Here is a 19159-nt window from a genome sequence, read left to right on the forward strand (position 1 = left end):
CAAGGTCAGAGTCAGCAAATCTTCCTCTAAAAATAGACTCTAGTTGCGAAGTTGGTAAGATTTCTTTTGTCGGTTCTGCCTCACTTCACAGGACCCAGCTACCTAGAGCAGCACCTAAGCTTACAGGTAAGACTAAGCAATATACATTTTCTGCTGTACTTCTTGTGCTCCTTTGCTTCATTTTATAACCCAGTTTAGTAAACCAGGGAGAGCTGATAAACTTTCTAAGGTAACTGATAATTTCATAAACCTGTTGCAGAGAAAAGAAAAAAAAAAAGCGTAAAACTATTGCAGAGTCAAAGATGTTTTGAAAGTATAATTTATAATTATTTTTTTTTAAATTGGTCATACTACAGAAATTACTTTATAAAATAGGAAGTTAGGTGCCAAAACTGTATTTATCTTAGAGGTAATTTTAAAATTGAAATTTAGGGAAAAAAAATTTATTTTTTCAACCTTTTGTGACATCTGTCCCAGAATATTTTGCTTATTCTTCAATAATTGCTCCACCCTCCAGTCAAATCTAACTTTTCCAATTGAATTACAATTCCCTCAGATGACGCTGTCTTTTAAGTTTCTTTGGGCACTCTCATAATATTTAATGAAATCTCAGCTTAGTCTGTTTTAAATTTACCAGTTCAGTCAACAATAAAGAATGAGGGCAAAAATAAGTTTTTAAAAAGTCATCAGTGGCTTAGAAATTCATTGAAATAGCTGGTTAGTTTTGAATATTCACAGCAGGAGGGTCTGGGAAATAATTGCACGGAGGCTATGATTCTTCTGGTTTTAAACTGTTTAAAGGCAAATGTATTGGATGAACTATTTCACAGTCCCTGAATGTTTCAAGCATGAGAATGCAGAGGTAAAATAAAGGAACAGAAGTAAATGACAGTTTTTGGTGAAGACTAGGACAGGAATAAGGAACTCAGGGTGGTGTTATTCTTCACTTAAGTGTACTGCAGGTAGACCAGGGATCTCCAGTTTTGGGTGTACAACACTTTACTTAATTCTTTTATGGGTCTTTTAAAGAAAGATTTTTTTGAAGGACTTACTCCTCCTCCCTCCCAAGAAGTATTTGCACAAAATTAATTTTTCTGGTCTAGTGTTAGGGAACAAAACCACCCAAGGAGCCTTTGCAGCACCCTGGGGCGCAGCAAGCGCCAGGTTACAGAAGGAGGCATACGGGTCTTCATGGCTATTGCCAGCGTTTGGAGTCTGAGCAAAGTGTCACAGGGATGGCATATCAGGGAACACCATTTTGAATTAATTTGGTTAAATCACCCGACAAAGCAAGCTTTCGTTACTGCAGCTAACCAGCTCCCAGGCTCAACTGATGTACTGCGAGTCATGAAAGGCTTAGAAACCAAAGCACTGTTTACCCTCCTCCCAAGTGCAAACACTGCACTCCAGACAGCATGTGCATTGGCTTCTGCAAGGAGAACTTTCCAGTTTATAAAATCAGCCCTCCGCTTAGTCATACTCAAAAAGGGTAAGTACTTTTTCACCCCGAAGGCAGGTATGTACCTGGCATGCTGGCTGTAAATAGAAGAACAAAACATTTCTTAAGAATTCAGGGACTTGCTCAACTTGCTCAGTCATTAGAGCCGATTTTTGTCTGCCTTCAGCACCGAGAGAGAGTGCTTCCCCGGCAACAGGTTAGTAAACTGGATTCAAGCCTCTTGCGCATTTTTTTTGGAAGCGTGGGAGAACTGGTATTCTCCATCCTTTCCTTCTCTCAGGTACTTCCCTCTTGTAAACCCTCGTTACAGATACTGTTTCTCCACGAAGGTCTGATCTACGGTAGTTATTAAACTGAAAGAAGTAAGTAAATAAAAATAAAAGCATTATTTTTGCAGATGTCTGGAAGCCAAGGAGGTCTCAGGTTTGGACCTCCTGGAAGATGTGCTCTGATTTCAGTGGTGTTTAATTCTACCCAATAAATAAAAACATTCAAATAAGTCAGCTCTCCATACAGCATCAGAAAAGAAAATGGGAATAATTTCTCAATAGCAGGCATTTCATGAACAAAAATGATTTCTTAATCATAATTACAGGGGTTTTTTTCCCCCCTTCATTATTGTTCTTTCAAATTTAGTGTTCATGGCAGTAGATAAATTCAGTCCCCAGGCTTGAGGGTCAAACCACTGACTAATTTCAAGGGCACCGTGGTTATCTCCTACTGCACTGGTGTGGGCATAAGGTCTACTGGGAACATCACTACTTCTGTAGACTTCTCATGAAGGCCCAGCCCAGAGCTGACAGATAGATAGCCTGCCTTGGTTATTTTCTTCCCCCGCATTGGCATCTTGGAAAAAAAAAAAACCAACCCAAAACCTTAAGATATCACACCTCCACTCCCTTCTCAGAGCTGTCACGAGGAAAGAGGAAGCAAACTCTGAAAGCATCAAAACAGGAATAAGATTAAAATCTGCCTCCGCATTTACAAATAGTTTATATACTTAAGTGTTTGCTGGATGCTGAAAGCCTTCAATTCCCAGCTAAACCAGAAGAATTTGTGATTGCTTGGTATTTTCAGGGAGAAATAGCTTTTAGACAACTCGGAGTACAAACCAGAGGCTGGTCCGCTTGTGCACACCAAATTAAATTTAATAAAGCCAGCATCAACAGCCCCAGTAGCACAGGTGATTTATGTCATATGGGCTGGGAGAGCTCCCAAGAGCAGGAAACATGGGTGGTAAAGAATTTCAACTATTCTGCTATATAAATATGGACTGAAGTGGGCATTAAGGCAAGGAAGCACTGTGCCCTATGTCAGGCAGGACAGAACAGCTAACAGGATTACAGCATTCCTTCTGAAGGAAAAAGCGAGGAAAGTTGTCTTCTGTCTCCATTTTTCATCCCACCTTTTATTTGTTTAGGCTCTCTCATTGCTTGTTTGTATCAACACCACTGGGCTCTGACCTTACTGGGGATTTGTAGCTCCAGGCACACAAAACCAGCTACAAATTGGCAGGCAGAGTACACACGCTTGTGACAACAGCGGTGATAGAGGAACCCCCTGGGTCAGTGAGGGGGACAGAAAAGAAGGGGAGAGGGTACACAGGCCCTCACGAAGGACAAAGGCAAATGCAATCCTTGTCTTTGCATGTCTGCTTGCCATTTCTTTTTTTTTTTTTTTTTTTTAAAAAAAACCCACCAAAATCTCTACAGCTGACTTGGATCTTAACTCCCAGGCATAAATCTTGCCAAATTGTTTGCCTTTTTATACACAGCACTAAGGCTTGCACAGCACATTCAGCCAAAAATATTATGCAGCATGGTATTTTGTTATGTAGATAATGACTTATAGCTTTCAGTCTCAAAGTACTCAGAAACTTCCACCACATCTGGAAAACCAGCATTAGAAATGTCCACTACCAAAGCTCTGACATTCACCTCTAGATACGAACTTCAGTTTTTTCCCCCTATCTGTGAGATTACCAAACTGTACAGCTCATGACTGATGTTTCCAAAAGCATTAGCTAACCCCCTACAAATTTTGGGGCAGAGGAGGCACATCCCTCCAGTTGAACAAATTTGAAAAATAGGCCACTATGATCTGTGACTTCCCAGAGCTTTCCTGGAAGTTTTGGCTTAATTTGAGTAGTTCAAGGGACTCAGAACAAGGTGTAGAAAGGAAATCTTTCACTGCCATATTACTGCTACAGCCACTAGACTGTGTTCCCTCTCTGAATTAAAAGCAGACAGACTGGCAGATTTCCCTTTTTTTTTTTTTTCCCCTTGCACTTTCTTTCTCCCCGTTTTGTTAAAAATAAAATAAAAAAGCTAAAGAGCTCTATAAGCAATTCCATTTGGCAGCTGTAGAGTGGATAGTGAACATAAAGAAGAGATTCCTTTGCTCTGCCTAATGCATGCTGCTTATCCAAATTAGCCACACAATTACTTCTATCAATGCAAAAGTAGTTTAATGTTTTTTTTTTCTAGCGCACAGCACTTGAGAACGACTTAAAATGCAGTGTAATTTGCCACAGTGTATGTCCTGAAGTGGCTCGCTAATGAAAAGAGGATTAACTCTCCATTATTCTGAATTACCATTTTGTGAAATCACTAACAATATTTTCATTTATATACATATAACCCAAGGGGGAGAAATACTCCAGCCATCCAAGTGATTAACAAATAAAATTCATTAGATAACATGCACTTTGGTCTTATTTATTAAGAGAAAGATTAGGGTATAAAAATGCAGATGACTGAATTTTTATCATCCTTGTTCCGATAATACACTTAAGTCCATGACAGCATAATTGGTGAGCACTGGCAGCTCAGCGTTATAGTCACAGGCTGGATTGAGAAGCAGAACCCGCAGGATGTCAGGCTCGGCAGATGAAATCGCACAGGCTCGAGCATCGCACCCCAGTCCCACTGAGCTGGACCCGGCGCTGGGCTGCCGACCAGCCCCGGCCTCGGCACAGCGCAGCAGGGAGCAGAAGGAGCCAAGGCTTGGGCACAGGGGAAGGGTGGGACAAGCCGCAGATCGCCCTGCCTCGCTGGAAGGGAACTGCTGGCCCCAGTGCAGGGCTCAAACCTTCCTGCCAAGGAGAACCTCTCTGGGACAGTTTCCCCATCTGACTCTCCTCCCATCCCTCCCCCATGGATTAGAAAGGCTGTCCTGTGCTGGAGCAGCACTTCCAGGAGCAAGCAGGGTGCGGAGTCCCTTATGCAAAGGGCATGAGGATCGTGCCTACTCCAGGGAGCTTTTACATCCAAGATTGTGTGTTCCCAGCACAGTGCAGTGCCATGAAGTGACTGCCGAGCTGGTACAGGAAAGCTCCGCTGGTACGTTATTCAGCCTGCACTTCTTAGTTTATAAGACAAAGCATTTTAGCCCAAACGAAGCTCCGCAAGGGGTGGGAGACTGCTCCGATGAGCCCGTGCAGGGGTATCCCTGCAATCTGCCTGCCATCCAACTGCACCGGGTGAACACCCTGCAAGGGACGGTCTCCCCTCCCCAGAGGTCTGCAAAAGAAATCTGAGCTTTCCCTGCTTGGGCTTGTGCTAGACAGTCATCCTTATATAGACAAACAGTCATCCTTTATATCCACAACAGCGTTAAGAACAACCACCCCAAAAGAATATATTCCAGTCCACTCTTCTTTTAATTTAAGAGGGCAGGCGTAGGGAACAGTCTTCCCTCAGCTCCGTTTAGTGTATGCAGAGCAGTCAGTACAAGATGATGTTAGACATCTTTGGTTCCTGGAAAGACACAAGCCTTTCCGTCCTTTTCCCCTCAACCAAATGCTTCATGGCAATTGATTCCAGAGCTCAAGTAGCAAACCAGCTCTTTCCCCCTGCTTCCCCCTCCTCCTAGTTAAACTCTGTTACTTCTTACTTAGTCTAGAGTCAAATCTGAAATACATATTTTATTAGAAGAATTTCAACTGATGCTTTCCTGTGCTCTAATTCAATTTAAAAAAATCCCTGCAGCAGATAACATTGGCAAGGCATAAAAGAACAGCTTACTTGAAAGTTCGGGGAGCATATGGCTTCCCAGGACAGACAAAAACAAGTATTTCTCAGCAGAGGTCTAACTTTCAGAGTGCTAACCAAGCTTCAAACTGAGACGGTGTTACAGTACCACAAACGATCATTTGCAGATGTAATTGCCCTGTTTTGAGGTCTGCAGTCTACAAGCAGGACTATTGGTGTAACAAATCAATGAGCTGTGGCCACTGAGCACGATTACTGATTACATTGCTTTCTCTTCTCCCCCTCATTTCCTTCCCTCCCATGTTATGGAGCTGTTAATAAAAGCACAGTCAGTCCTTCAGCATCAAGGCAACGGGCTCTCGGTTCAGTTAATTCCTTACTAGACAAACAGCAGTTCTTACCAAGTTCTAGATAACAGTCTATTCTCTCCCAAAGTCAGACTGTGTTAGATTTGTATCTCTGACAGTCTAACATTATCTACAGTGTTGAGTCTGCATGTAGAATTAGCATAATTCTAGCATGGGAAGGAAAAAGGGTCTCCCGGGGAACGGCTACTGGGGGCACAGAGATGGGAGTTGGTGCTACTCAGAGGCACGCAAGACCGAGCAACAAGGTAAATTTGCTAGAAGCTGGAATTCTCAGAGCCCTTCACAAACCTCAGCAGAGGACCACTTAGCTAAACATCATCATCATGTTTTAGGAAGCTTGGCTGAAAGATAGATCCCCTTGCCAGTGAAAGCAAGCCAATTCTTGAACAAAGGTGTACGCATGCCAAACAAAAAACAACTCCATAATCTTGCCTCGCTTTGGAGTAGGTAAACAGGAATCATTTTGCTTTTTCAAGTTTTATGGAGAAACAGAACATGACAGGCACAAAAGAGCCCAAACTGAGGGAAAAAACCCCATGGGTACACGGGATGTCAGTGAAAAATGGCCATCCTGCTTGCAGGAGAGCTCAACAACAGCTGCACGAAGGCACTAGCCAGATTTCTGTAATTAAAAGGACACAAACGTCACCAGCGGCCAACAGAAAAAAATTTGGGGGAGCCACTACAGGATTTGTTGCCTGAAAGAAAGGTGGATTTTTGGCAGGCTGTACTCGCACAGTTCATAAGATTAAGCCCAACTCCACCTCCTCTTGTTATGAGCCTCCTACAAAACTGCAAGGTTCAACTTCTCCCTTCAAGGGGACAAGAGACAGGAGCAACCGCTGCCCTGCAACATCAGGCAGTCCAGCAGGAGAAACAAGACAGACCCAACAGGGAGATGGAACAGACAAGGAAGTCTGCAGCACACAGCTGGCAACATGGAAAAAATGAAACTTGTTTCAGAGGACAAGAGAAGAAGATGGTTAAGACAACTGGCAACAGGGTAAACAGGAGGTCAGGCATGTAGCCAGCTCCAAATTCTAGTTCCTAGAGGTTTGCTGTAGCATAAAGATCAGCTGCAGGAGCAGTTTAACTTCCTGCTGACAACCTGCAGAACAAAATGCGCTTTGCCTTCAGAAATGTGCAAATCCATAGAAGAAAACCAAAGGAGACTTTACGACACCCATGTCCCTCACAATAATTTTTCTCTGACATTGTGCCCTGGATCTTTGACATGAGTATTTCTCTGGTAGTCAGCAAAGTTTCCAGCACTGTTAATTTGGACTGAAAAGCTCTCACCTCATGTACACCTGTATCACTTGTCAATCACTTCCCTTGTTTCTTCTTCTTCTCCTTTACTGAGAATACATGGATGTACTATACCTTAACTCTCCCCCTGCAAAATTTTCAAGTAATCAAAAAAACAAAATAAAAAAAACAAACCTGAAAAACCCTTGACCTAAACACACCCAACTCTGTATGTGTGAGGATACCGCAGGATAATGCAGTGCCACACCTGAGCTAAGGAGCACAGCATTGCCCTCTTGCAGCTCTACTGCACCTGGAGCTGCTGGTAGGTTTGCTGCTAGTGCAAAGGTTTCTGTATGACACGTATTTCACTGGGCTTATACCCGAGATACTTCAGCTGCAGGGGATTAGGAAAGCTAAACATGGATACAAAAAACCCACCTGTCCAACAGACAAGGATATTCTTGCAAACCGATAGTTACCTGCCGTGTACTAAGGCAGTGACTTCGTAAAAGCATGGATAGGGGAGGTGTCAAGACTCAAGTTAGTCTCTGGCCTTTAACTTCACTCACCAGCTTTGCAAAAACTCCAGGCTGCCCTCTGAGCTCCCACTGTTGCTCCACAGCCGAAGGAGGCAAACTACACAGGGGAGAGTCTAAATCAGGATAGCAGCTGAGGAAATCACAGCAAGCAGGAGAGAATCTGGAGCTTCAAGAGAAGTGTAAAGCTGACGCCAAAGGATTCAATACTAGCCGATAGCTCAAACACATGAGACATCAAGGTTGTCAGTTCTGAGCAACACAGCTTTGACAGCACAGCCAGGCAAAGGGTGTTGGTTTTGGCAACATTAACAATACTCTGATTTTAGCTACAGGATAACATCACTCCATTACTCCCTTCTATATGTTCATTAGTGCTTCTTCCTACCCACTTGGCATGTATGCGTCTAGGAGGAAGTCCTTGAGCCCATCCTGGCTGAAAAATACTTTGTCAATCAGTCAGTGGTGCTGCAAAAAGGCAAACTCTCATTCCTGCAAAAAGCCTACAGGTTCACTGTGCAGGTCTGCATTAAGGTCTTGAAAAAGTGTAACATGTACACCTACGATTCACCTTCATAGACACATTTAATCCCCCTGCATTGCTGAAAATCATGTAAAGGAGAAGCCTTTAGGAGACTCACAATTAACGATAAAGAAACATCTTAAACTTCCTCCCTCAGTTGCCCTAGCTGTTCTAGATCCCTTGGATCTGGCTGCTAGACCTGTTTGGTGGATTCCCAGTGGATTTTCCAGGAAACAAATTCTCAGTGAACTTCAATGATCACAAACCTTTGGCTTTTGCTCCCATTGCTGGTGAGCTTGTCCAACCAAGTATCCCCTGCCTAGCTCAGGGGAGGCAGAAATCCAGGTGCAAGTCTGTTCAAGACACCAAGCAGGTACATCCATCTTGAACCATGCCCAGCCCAACCACAGGTGGCCAGTGCTGCTCCCAGCGTCCCACAAACAGAGCAGAACTCGCTTGCTTTGTTCTTAACGTTCTGTTTGGGTTGCATTCCAGTTGCTGGCACATCCTGAGCACGCTACTCCATGGACAAGATGTCATCAGCAGGTTTGAACACTGGGAAGAAAAATGCATACACAGCAATCAAAGTAGATCCTGATGAGGAATACTGCACCCCAGGTGCATTTGAATTGGAGCGACTCTTCTGGAAAGGATGCCCGAAGTACACTCATGTCAACGAAGTCTGGCCCAACCTCTACATCGGAGATGAGTAAGTCTACGTAGTACCTCTCCACATAGCAGATCTGTAAGTGCACATAGTACATCTCTTCTACACAGGAGATGACTAAGCTGTACTAAGTACAGCTCACCATCAGAGCAAGGTGTTTCTTTCCTCCTCCTACCCGTTCATTAGTATTTAGCGATGATGCTGTGATTTGATGAGCTACTGACAGATGCCAGAGTTCCACAGAGCAATCGGAGTCTGGCATGGCCCTTACAGATACGGGCACACAGCGTTGGTTGCTGTGTGGCGGAGTCTACTGTTAAAGACTGAGTAACAGGAGCAGTTGTGGCACCAGTGCAGGCTGCGGAGGTTGAAGCTAGTCACGATCTATTTTTAAATGTCTTATTTCAAGGAGTAATTTGTCATTTATCTCTGAGTGACAGTCCTGCCACGGTTACACTGACAGAAGGGCATCGCCTAGATGTGTTGGACCACAGCTTAGGTTGGTTCAAGCCTAAAATGTAATTCTTGAAAAGTGACTGAAGAGACAGCTCAACCCGCAGTGGTATTTCTGCATTTCCAAGCCTGTGCTTGTGTACACGTATTCCGCATTTCCAAATTGCTCAAGAGATTAAAACAAACAGAACCCTGTGGAAGGCAAAGCTGCAGAGATGTGTCTCACTGATCAGACCAAGTGTGATTTGGAAAAAAACCAAACCCACAAAACAGACTTAGCTCTGCTGAGCACAGGACTAAGCTAGAAACAGCATATTCTGACAAGCAGAGATGACTGCTGCAGCAGGGAGACGTGCCATCAGAAAATCCCCCAGCCCAACCCATGAGCAGAGCAAGAGAGCTTTTCTTACCCCTTAGGCATTATTGGTCCCTTTCCCATTTTCCTCTACACCCTGTGCTAACATGACATTTATTTTACATGATCACTGTAAGGCACAAGCAGGAGCCCCACTGGCTCCAAAGTTCTCAATAATTTTTTTAAAAGGTCCTAAAATTCATCTGTTGCCAGCTTATAAAAGAGGAAAGATATACAGCTTTCAAAGTTACAAGACTCCTAATATCATCGACCAATCACTTCTCTGGCGCCAGAGGCAACAGAAAGACACACAAGAGCTCTGGGCTTTAACCAAACTGAGGCTCCCAATTTTAGAGACAGGAAAAAAAAAATATAATATTTTAAGCCACGGGAAGAGCCTGGCCAACTGACTCAGGAACAAAGGAAAAGGGAGTTGAGTTGTCCTCTTCCCATCCTACCCTGCCCCTCTTCTTAGCTATTTTCAACTCAAAGTTCAGGGTAAGGAACAGCCTCTTCTGGCATTTTTTTCCTACATCCTTGTTCAAAAACACCAGCAGAATTATTCTGAACAAAGCCATGAGAATAATTTCCCTCTTATCTCTGTGATAAAGCTGCCCTCTGAGTAAAGGGACCTGATAAGACAGTAGGTCTTTGGAGAGTCAGCCTCTAAGCCCAGGACACCAGCCACTGGCTCTTTCCTGTAATCATTCCTGAAGCAGTGGATTGTTACACCTTGTAATTTAATAATTGTGAGGAGGCATGACTCTGAACACAATTCACTCCTGCACTTAGCACAAACTAACCAGAGGAACAGAAAAAGCAGCTTCTTGAGAGGTACTTGGAGCTACACCCACTTACACTGGGCAATATATTTCTGCAGGAGATCAGTCTTAAGTCAGGAAGAAAGGGAACAGTGCTTCAAGGAGAAACAAGTCCTGCACAGCACTGGGACAAAAGAATCAGAAAGCCAATAGAGAAGGAAAAATAAGTGAGTACTAGGTGGGGGTGAACAAAAGTAAAACTTCTCCAGAAAATGGGGCTCCCTGAAAGACGACGACTGCTGTCAGCCAGGTAAGGGCAAACTTGACACCCAGTAGCAGAAAATCTGAGATGAGAACCAGCCTGCAGTCAAGATGCAGCTTTCATCACCAGAACTAAAACTTGATTTGAAGCAGGCAAAGTCCAGGGACCTCTATATTTTTCCTCGGCCAACTCCACATCTTACTTCTGACCAACAGTTTCCCCCTTCAGTGTGGCAGGGGGTTTTGTATTGTTTTATTTTAAGATCTTGCTGTAGCACTGGTCGCCAAAGAGCTGCCATGGAGACATGAACAGATGTTGGGTGTATTTGCATCCTTAGCCATGCTAAATTAAGGTTGATCTTGAAAGAATTTAGTGGAGCTCATCAACAAAATCAAGTGAACACACACATGCAGAGTTTATCTTCAGAGCCTTCACATCTGTGCTTCATTCCTGCCTCCTGCATTTACAAGGTTAACAGGACTTGTGACTGCTTATGGAAATGCTAATTAATTACCCTGACTACGTAACCACATCTTCCTTCTAATGCAATACAGGCTATCAAGGAGCCCTGTGAGGCCACTCAATCCTTTTGTTACAAGGCTTTGCTGCAGATGTTGCCCAGAGGCAATGAAATCTCCATGAGCCTGTCAGGCCCAGAATAATCAAAGCCTCAAAATATAACATGCTGTGTTCAGCTCCAATTGAAATTTTCCTCCAGCAAGTTCCAAGGACTTTTAAAGACCAGACACTGGAACTTGCAGGAGACAGACCAGTGATAGGAATAAAACATGCTTTGCCAAGATTTTGATGCATCTGCTACCAGGATTAGGGCCTGCATGTATCCTCCTCACATCCAGAAGCCTTCTAAAGGGACAGAAAGCAGCTTTGTCTTGCTCCTTTTTTTCGCGGGTCACCAGGTTACTTGCACGGGCAGTCTTACTGGCTAATCCCAAGCCTGCTTGGTTCAGTGCAGTCACATGGAAAACCTCTGCCAGTTATGCAGCTTGTAGTTTTCTTCTTCTAGCTCTTCAGCGACCACCTGATTACCTGAAATGATGTTCATGGTTGCACATTTCTGAATCTCAAAGAATATTTTAGCTGAAGACAAAGGCCTCCCGAGATTTTGTTTTCCTCTTAACTGTCCTCTAGCTCTCATTAGGATTTAAGGCCTGATCACAATTTCAGGTGTTTCTGTGTTCTCAGACTACTCCCAGAGGAAAAGAAGTATTCTGGAGTCTAATTCCTTACAGATTAAAAAGAAAAATTTTGTGGATATGCAGCTGAACTGAGCTTGCACTTCAAGAAAGCTATGGTCTGTGTTTGTCCCAGTAGAGCCACAGGGCTCATGGTCTCGAGAACTAACACAGGTAAGCTTCAAGAAGACACACGAGTAACTCAAACCTACAGATTGGAGTGTATGATAATTAAAACACATAACTAAACTTTAAATATATGCTTAACTAAAATTCATTCTCTCCCCTTTCTGCAGAAAAACATTACAGTACAGCTTTTTCCAAGTACAGAGACAATTTACACTGATCTGGAAGAAAAGAGATGGGACTCACTCAGGGTAGCAAATACTTACCTCCCACTGTTTAGCTTTATGAACTCCTAGGATCTACATCAGTATTAATCATACAAAAATAGGAGTGTATGCAGATTTAGATTATAACAACACTCTTGAGGATATAGTTTCAACTCTGTGAGTATGAGAATCTGCCAATTGTAACAGCAGTTTAACAATCCAGAAAATCAGATCTGTAACACTGGACCATAAACCTCAAAGCAGCAATGGTTTCTAAGACAAGTAACGCTTCCCCACACAACACCTCTGACTATAGGTGATTTCTAACACTTGGTGAGTGACTGAAGTAAAAACCAGGAACTGAGAGACTACATCACGTGTTTAATGCCTTTGCTGTATAGAAAGCAGAGAGGTATTTCCTGTATCTAGGTTGGATCACTTACAAAACAACAGTCACCATTTTGGTCTGGAAAAAAAATAATGGACCATTAAATCTATTTCTACCACATATTATGAAGATCCTGTTCAGTATTTTCAGTGGTACCTAAAAATTCTTCTAATTCACACTGAGCAGAAGGTATCCACAGAAATGGAGCAGCACCTCAGAAGGAAAAGGGGATACAATGCAACACTATCTTTAGATTCCCCCAGTGCTGGAGTTACCAAAGGAAATTGGGTCAATATTATTGGAAATTCTCAACATCTCTCCTCAGGATGGAGAACTGCCAGATTTTCTTAAGAAAGTGTCAGTATTGCCTATATTCAGGAAGCTTCTTTCTGACACTGACCATCTGGTAAATTATCATCCTGCATCAAGCTTTCCTTCAGCATTTAAGAAAATGGAAAAGTTTGAGATGATTCCTCTTCTAGTAACATGTTGCCTCAGATTTCCTTGTGTTTTGTCAATCTGGGTCACATCGAGCTGTGGGCTTTAATAGTCTATACCGAAAGATGTTTGCATTGCTCAACCTTCACATGAAGCTTAAGAGACTTGGCTCTACTTAGAGCTTATAAGCACACCAGTCTTCTGGTTGACCAGTACCAGCTATAAGGTGCTGACTTACCTGTGGCAGGAGCTGCTCTGCCCACACTCCCACAAGGTGTTTCAGAACATTGCTTCACTTCTCCTTTAGATGCGCTTGGGTTTTCATGAGCCGCCTTCTCTTCCCTTTGTTAGCTGCTTTTTATATACTTGATGTGGAGATGCAGGCTGCAGTGCCTCCAGGTTGTTTTTCCCCTCTCTTGCAACTCCATTGGTTTGGGCATCTTCCTGATGAAAGCAGCTGGGACTAAAGCTTGTTATGACAGTATTTTTGAAAAGAGAGAGAAGGGATTTGGTACACTGGAGATGGCAACTTGAAAGGAAGGATTTTCTTTCACGTTGTAACTACTTACATCGTTGCTTCCAGAAGGCAGAGTTTGCTGCAGCACTTGCTTTTAGTCCTACGAATCTCAGCTTTAAAATTGACAGCAGGCATAGTCTTGGACAAGCCTTTTACTTGCCCTTGCACAACCTAAGAGACATAAATAATCTTTTGGGAAGCATCTGAAAATGGAAGACAATTTTGTTTGGGTCAGTTCTTCTTGGTGGTAGTCTGTTATTATCAATATATCCCTATGCGAAAGTGATTTTATGTTGTATTTTCACCATTTAGGTGGCATTCCCATATCAAAGTACTCCCCCTTGCCTCAGAACTTTAAAAACATGTTTATGAGTCCATCTGTCCTACAGTAAATGCAGGGTCTGATTCAGCAAAGCGCTGAGCTTTTGCTTAACACGCTTTGCTACAGAGGGAAGGACTTCTGGGTATGCTTAACTTTTAGCATATGTTTATGCGCTCTGAACTGAAGAGCTGATGAGTTTTTATGTGGGACCAATCTGCCCTGTTCATCTCTTACTAAACTGAATTATACCAAAATTTTCACTGTTATCTTCCAGTGCCATACTTCACCTTCTCTGCATAGGAACACATTCAAGACAGACACTGGAGACCACAGTTGCACTATGTAAAAGGAAATCAAGTGCTAATAGCACAGATGGTGGAGATATACAAAATGAAAACAATTGCAAGAGCAGTGAAATGCTTATGGCTTCACCTACACTGACATTTTTAGCAAACTCTTCTTTACAATGGTGACTTAAAATTCAACCATAATCACAAAAATGGAAATACTAGTTGCAATTTATTAGGAAAGAGCAGCACCCAAAGAGGGAAACAGGAACTATTAAACTCTGGTAGTGAGCCAATTGCAAGGGAAAAAAATCTGTGCCATTTCTAGCTGAAACGGAATTAGAAATAGACTTATAAATCCCCCAATAAGGTATATGATTCATATACCGCTGAATGATCCTATGCTATTAGTCACCTCAACCGATCAGATATTTGCAGATATTTATGCTTGATTTATTCCTTCCTTTCACCTACAATACTGATACCTCAGGCATGGTAAAAACTTCAAGGAAGACCAAAAGCATTCCCCCTTGGGACATAACCAGGAGTACCATGAATGATGAAACACCAAAAAAAAAAAAATAGGCTCTGATTAAAGTAAACAGATAATGAGGGATGCTTCCACAACAGCATCCACACTACAGATTCAGTTGAGGCTGGAAAGCAAGCCAGTCCATCACACAAAGCCAGAGTTCACTGATGGCTAAAGCCAGTCCAAGCAACCACATCAAGAGGCACTGTAACATTTCCATTTACAGGCACATGGGTCTCCCTATATGAGGGTTAACAGCCTGTTTCCCGCTCTCTGTCAACGGGCAATCAACGTGCTGCAGACCCAGCATGACCTCAAGCTTAACTGCCTATATTATAGCAGCGTCAGAGTCTCAGCACAGGGCATCCCTGTCCAATAGTATTTATGATCAACGGGCAAGGTAAAAAGACAGCTGACTGGAGTGAAAAAGCAGACAAACCCGGGTCAGTACGACAACTGGGCTGGTGGTCCACCTGGGCTGTCTGCCTAGCTTTTGGGGAAAGGTTTTACAAGAAAAAAAACCGCGGAAAGTTTTTGAAAGAATAGCAGACATATCTTTCATGAAAACGTAATTATCAAGTGCAAGACTGGGGGGATGGAAAGAAAGGAGACAACACATAAGTGCTTCCTTATCTCCTTACCAATTTTGAAACCAAGCACTCCTTCTCTTGAAAAAGAGTAATCGTCACTTCATCTTTCTTCAAAAGATGCAGATTTTAAAGCCCAAGGCAGGCACCTCCTGCAGTCCAGTGAACTCTATTTTGTATTGCACAATAACTGTTTCCTCAGATCTCTACAAAATATTATGTATTAGAAGCCTTATGAAAAGCTTTCCATAGATAATGCTGCCCACGTTATCTGCTGGAAGAAAGGTACCCAACATCCTCTTTACAGATTACACACAATAGCTCAGCCTGCAGATGCACCAGCCGCATACCCACAGGACCTACGTTGACCATGCTTCACTTAGCCAGGGCAAATGTTTTAGGTCTCGGTTCACCTGAAAGGTTCTACAACACCTACACACAGCAGAGTCTGAGCATCTGTTCCAGTGAAAATGTGGAGATCTTAACAGAACTGAGTGCTCAACACTGAGCATTCATTTAATGGAAGTTTTCCAGATTAGCAACATCAGTAGAAAGATTAAAATGTGCATCCGTATTATAAAGAAAAATATTATATTGGGCAAGGTTACATTCAGTCCACAAGGGACAGTCCAAAACTGCTGAATCAGTCTACTCATCAAGTGTAATTAAAAATCAGATAACATTTTAAAATCAGCCTATTCCAAGCATTGAGGAAAACAGTACAAATTCTTCAGTGCCAAAACCAGTGGAGCAGATAACCCTCTAAGCACTTCCTTGGTACATTTAACAATTTACTTTATAAGTAAGATATTCACAGAAGATGAATTAGTTACATCTGAGCATTTACGATGGGCTTTTTGCAACAGCATTCAAGGTTGATCCATTGCTGCTTCTCTTTCCCTTTCCAGCCCAAGCCATGGGGAACACAATAAGCTAACAGAGTAAAAACACACACGTTCTCACACTCCAACAGGCCAAGGGCCAGACAACACTAATGCAAATCGTGATGCAAAATGAACACCTAACTGCATTGCCTTTAATTGATTAAATAAGAAGGAGAAGGATTAATTCCATCCTGGGCCCCGAATTCACAGTATGCAGCTACAGGGAAGATTGGGAGGTGGAGGTGGAAGCTCAAAGAGCTTGGCCAGACTGAGCTGACTGCTTATGCAGTCAGTGAAAGACAGTATTCCTTCTTTCTGAATACCTACTGAAACACTGGGGCCACTGAGCACTTAAAAACGAGATCCTAAGACATAGAACAAAACTGTGTGACCATCAGAAACAAAAGCATTCGATGCACCCGCTGCGTCAAAAGGCAATCTCCTGAGAATCTAATCAAAGAAACAGGAAAACTAGATTTCAGATGAATGTAAGTAAGTGTCAAATGTTAGTGACTGCAATGTGACCTATTGTTTGACACTGTCCTTGCTCGGAACAACTTCATCATTTAATTCACATGCTATTTATTAGTCTGAGCAGTGCTTGCAGAACCCAAAGTTTGTCAGTATCTACCGTCCATCAAAAACCTTGTTTTTCTTCTGACCCTAACTACATTGCAGTTGTAGTTACGCTATTCCACATGTAGGTCTCCACTTGCAGGAGTTTAGTTGAGCACAGATCTCTGACCTGAAACCATCAGTCTTTCATGGTTTGTTGGATACATGCTTTGGGCCAAGCCTGGTGAATGGAAAACTTATTTTCTCTATCCCAGTATCAGGGAGGCAAACAAAATAAGCCTTAATTTGAAAACAGAATCTGTAGTTCACCTCAAGCACATCAAAACCAAAAGAAGTAGTTATTCTCTGCACCTTTACTCTTTGGCCAGGACATTTAATCTGCTTTTTAAGTACTGGCCATCCTTATAGTCCAGAACTGAAGTGCCTTTGCTAGCAAAGTGTACAGAGCATATCCACCTGAACAGAATCCTAAGGGACAAGTTTTCCAAAAAGAGGGAGAAAAACAAACATCCTTCTAGGTCAATCGCTGCCACAAAAATACAAAAGGAACTTGTATTTAACCCTGGCATTATTTAACCCAAGGTGAAGGTGGCAAGTCACAGCACTAGCAGCAAGATGATGCTGGCTGCTTCTCTGTCCTCCAGAGTCTCCTGAGTCTAGGCAGGCATCACCCCACTAACTGGAGGTTTTATTTATTTTTTAAATCATCACATAGGTGACTTATGACATTATTTCATAGCAAAAATGCCAGTAGGGTCAAGACATTACCATTCCTGACCAGAAAGGAATTTCTGCAGGAAGAATGGCCTACTCAGAACAGCCAATTACCACAAGCTTAATTTAAATCAGAAAGAGCATAGGTGAGACCTTCAGTATCCATATCCCAGTTAAATGCTCTAATGACTAGGTTCTTGACTGCTCAAAGGGGGATTCTGACTTTGACAAGAGGCTGGGAAGGTGGAGTCAACTTCAAGCTATTCTGAGCTGTCACCACTAGAATTATGAAACACAACAAGTAGCCCACCACAACGTCCTGTGTGACAGCAGCTGCATTTACACATTGAAATGTTCAGGAAACATTCATGGAGAGAGGTACTTTTGGTTGAAAAAAGCTGTTTCACTTCATGCGCTAATTCATTTATGGCAGCAGTGTGTGAAAATACATTAACAGAATAAAGCCTATGCAATTCTTTGCAAAAAGCTCAGTCATCTTCCTAGGCACTAATGAAAACTTGACAGTTTTTCCAGAATAAAACTTTTCAAAATTAAAAGCTTTCTGTAATGGAACAAAAGAGTTTTTACGTATCTGTCCACACACTACACTTTTTGAGGAATTTCAGACTGCTGGCAAGCACTTAAGAGTGGGTATTGGGCACACGAAAATCTAGGATTTCCTCCCCTCTCTGACTTCCCTTGTCTAAGTGAAGAAAGGACAAGAACAGATTAGAATATTGGGCTAAATATATGACTTTCAGCTTCCACTGAAGGCTACTACCCAATTTCCATATCTAGTTCTTTCTGCTTTAGACCTCTGGTTTAATCAAACATTCAGTAAAAGGAAACCTGATAGGGAGTTGTGACCACAGAAGGATGATTTTTTTTAAAAATATTTTTTTTTAAATAGAAATGGAGAAAAAACTCTGTAACTTCTTTCAGGGATAAAGAGCTTCTTTTTGAATCCCAGATGATCTTACTACTCTCCTAGTACTGACTCTTTTATTAGTTCTGCAATATCAATTGATGGGACAGAAGGGGAAAGCAGCATTCATGGGCCCTATTTCAAGTTCTGCCACTGATTTGCTTTTATGACTTTAGATAATTCATTCTATTTCTTTCTGTATCTCAAGTTTCTTGTTGTACACGTTGTACATGATGGATAGAAACCAGTATTGCCTACATTACAAAGGCGCCAGGAAAATACGTTCATTTTTAAGGTGCTCCAAGGACCTGGGAGTGATAGTTATGAACTCCAGAAGGATCATTCACTCTGAATGACAGTATCTGAAAATCTCTACAATGGCAAATGATGCATTTTTTTTAAGCATTTAGAACATACCTAATCAGAGATTTATTTTTTTTCTGGCTTGCTGCGTAAGCAAGAAGCTTCCTCACTTACATGACAGCTCTTGTTTTAACAGGAAAACTGCATTAGATCGCTACAGCCTTCAGAAGGCAGGCTTCACCCACATCCTCAATGCGGCCCACGGTCAGCGGAACGTGGACACAGGACCAGATTATTACCACGACATGAATGTGGAGTACCATGGAGTGGAAGCAGATGATCTCCCCACTTTCAAGCTCAGTCAGTTCTTTTATTCAGCTTCTAAATTCATTGACAATGCGCTTCAGGACGAAAGAAGTAAGGAGGGTGCTGAAAATGGTTAAAAACAGTACAGGATTTACTCCATCTAATTACAAGCATAGTTCCACAGCATTCAACCTTATGGGAATGAAATAAGTCAATACAGTTTAACAG

General features: G+C 42.4%; 1 protein-coding gene across 2 annotated transcripts in view; it reads left to right on the forward strand.

The window, feature by feature from the left end:
- DUSP29 (dual specificity phosphatase 29) overlaps positions 1-19159 on the forward strand; it is a 24608-nt gene continuing 5449 nt past the window's right edge. Inside the window, exons 1-3 of one of the 2 annotated variants that reach the window (XM_054204529.1) lie at positions 1-126; positions 8625-8838; positions 18822-19042. In XM_054204529.1, the coding sequence (XP_054060504.1) occupies positions 8654-8838; positions 18822-19042 (406 nt within the window). In that variant the 5' untranslated portion in view covers positions 1-126; positions 8625-8653. The remainder of the gene's footprint in view (positions 127-8624; positions 8839-18821; positions 19043-19159) is intronic. The other variant, XM_054204530.1, reaches the window with a different exon arrangement.

The sequence above is a fragment of the Rissa tridactyla genome, chromosome 6, assembly GCF_028500815.1.
Source record: "Rissa tridactyla isolate bRisTri1 chromosome 6, bRisTri1.patW.cur.20221130, whole genome shotgun sequence".
In the NCBI taxonomy this organism is placed as follows: domain Eukaryota; kingdom Metazoa; phylum Chordata; class Aves; order Charadriiformes; family Laridae; genus Rissa; species Rissa tridactyla.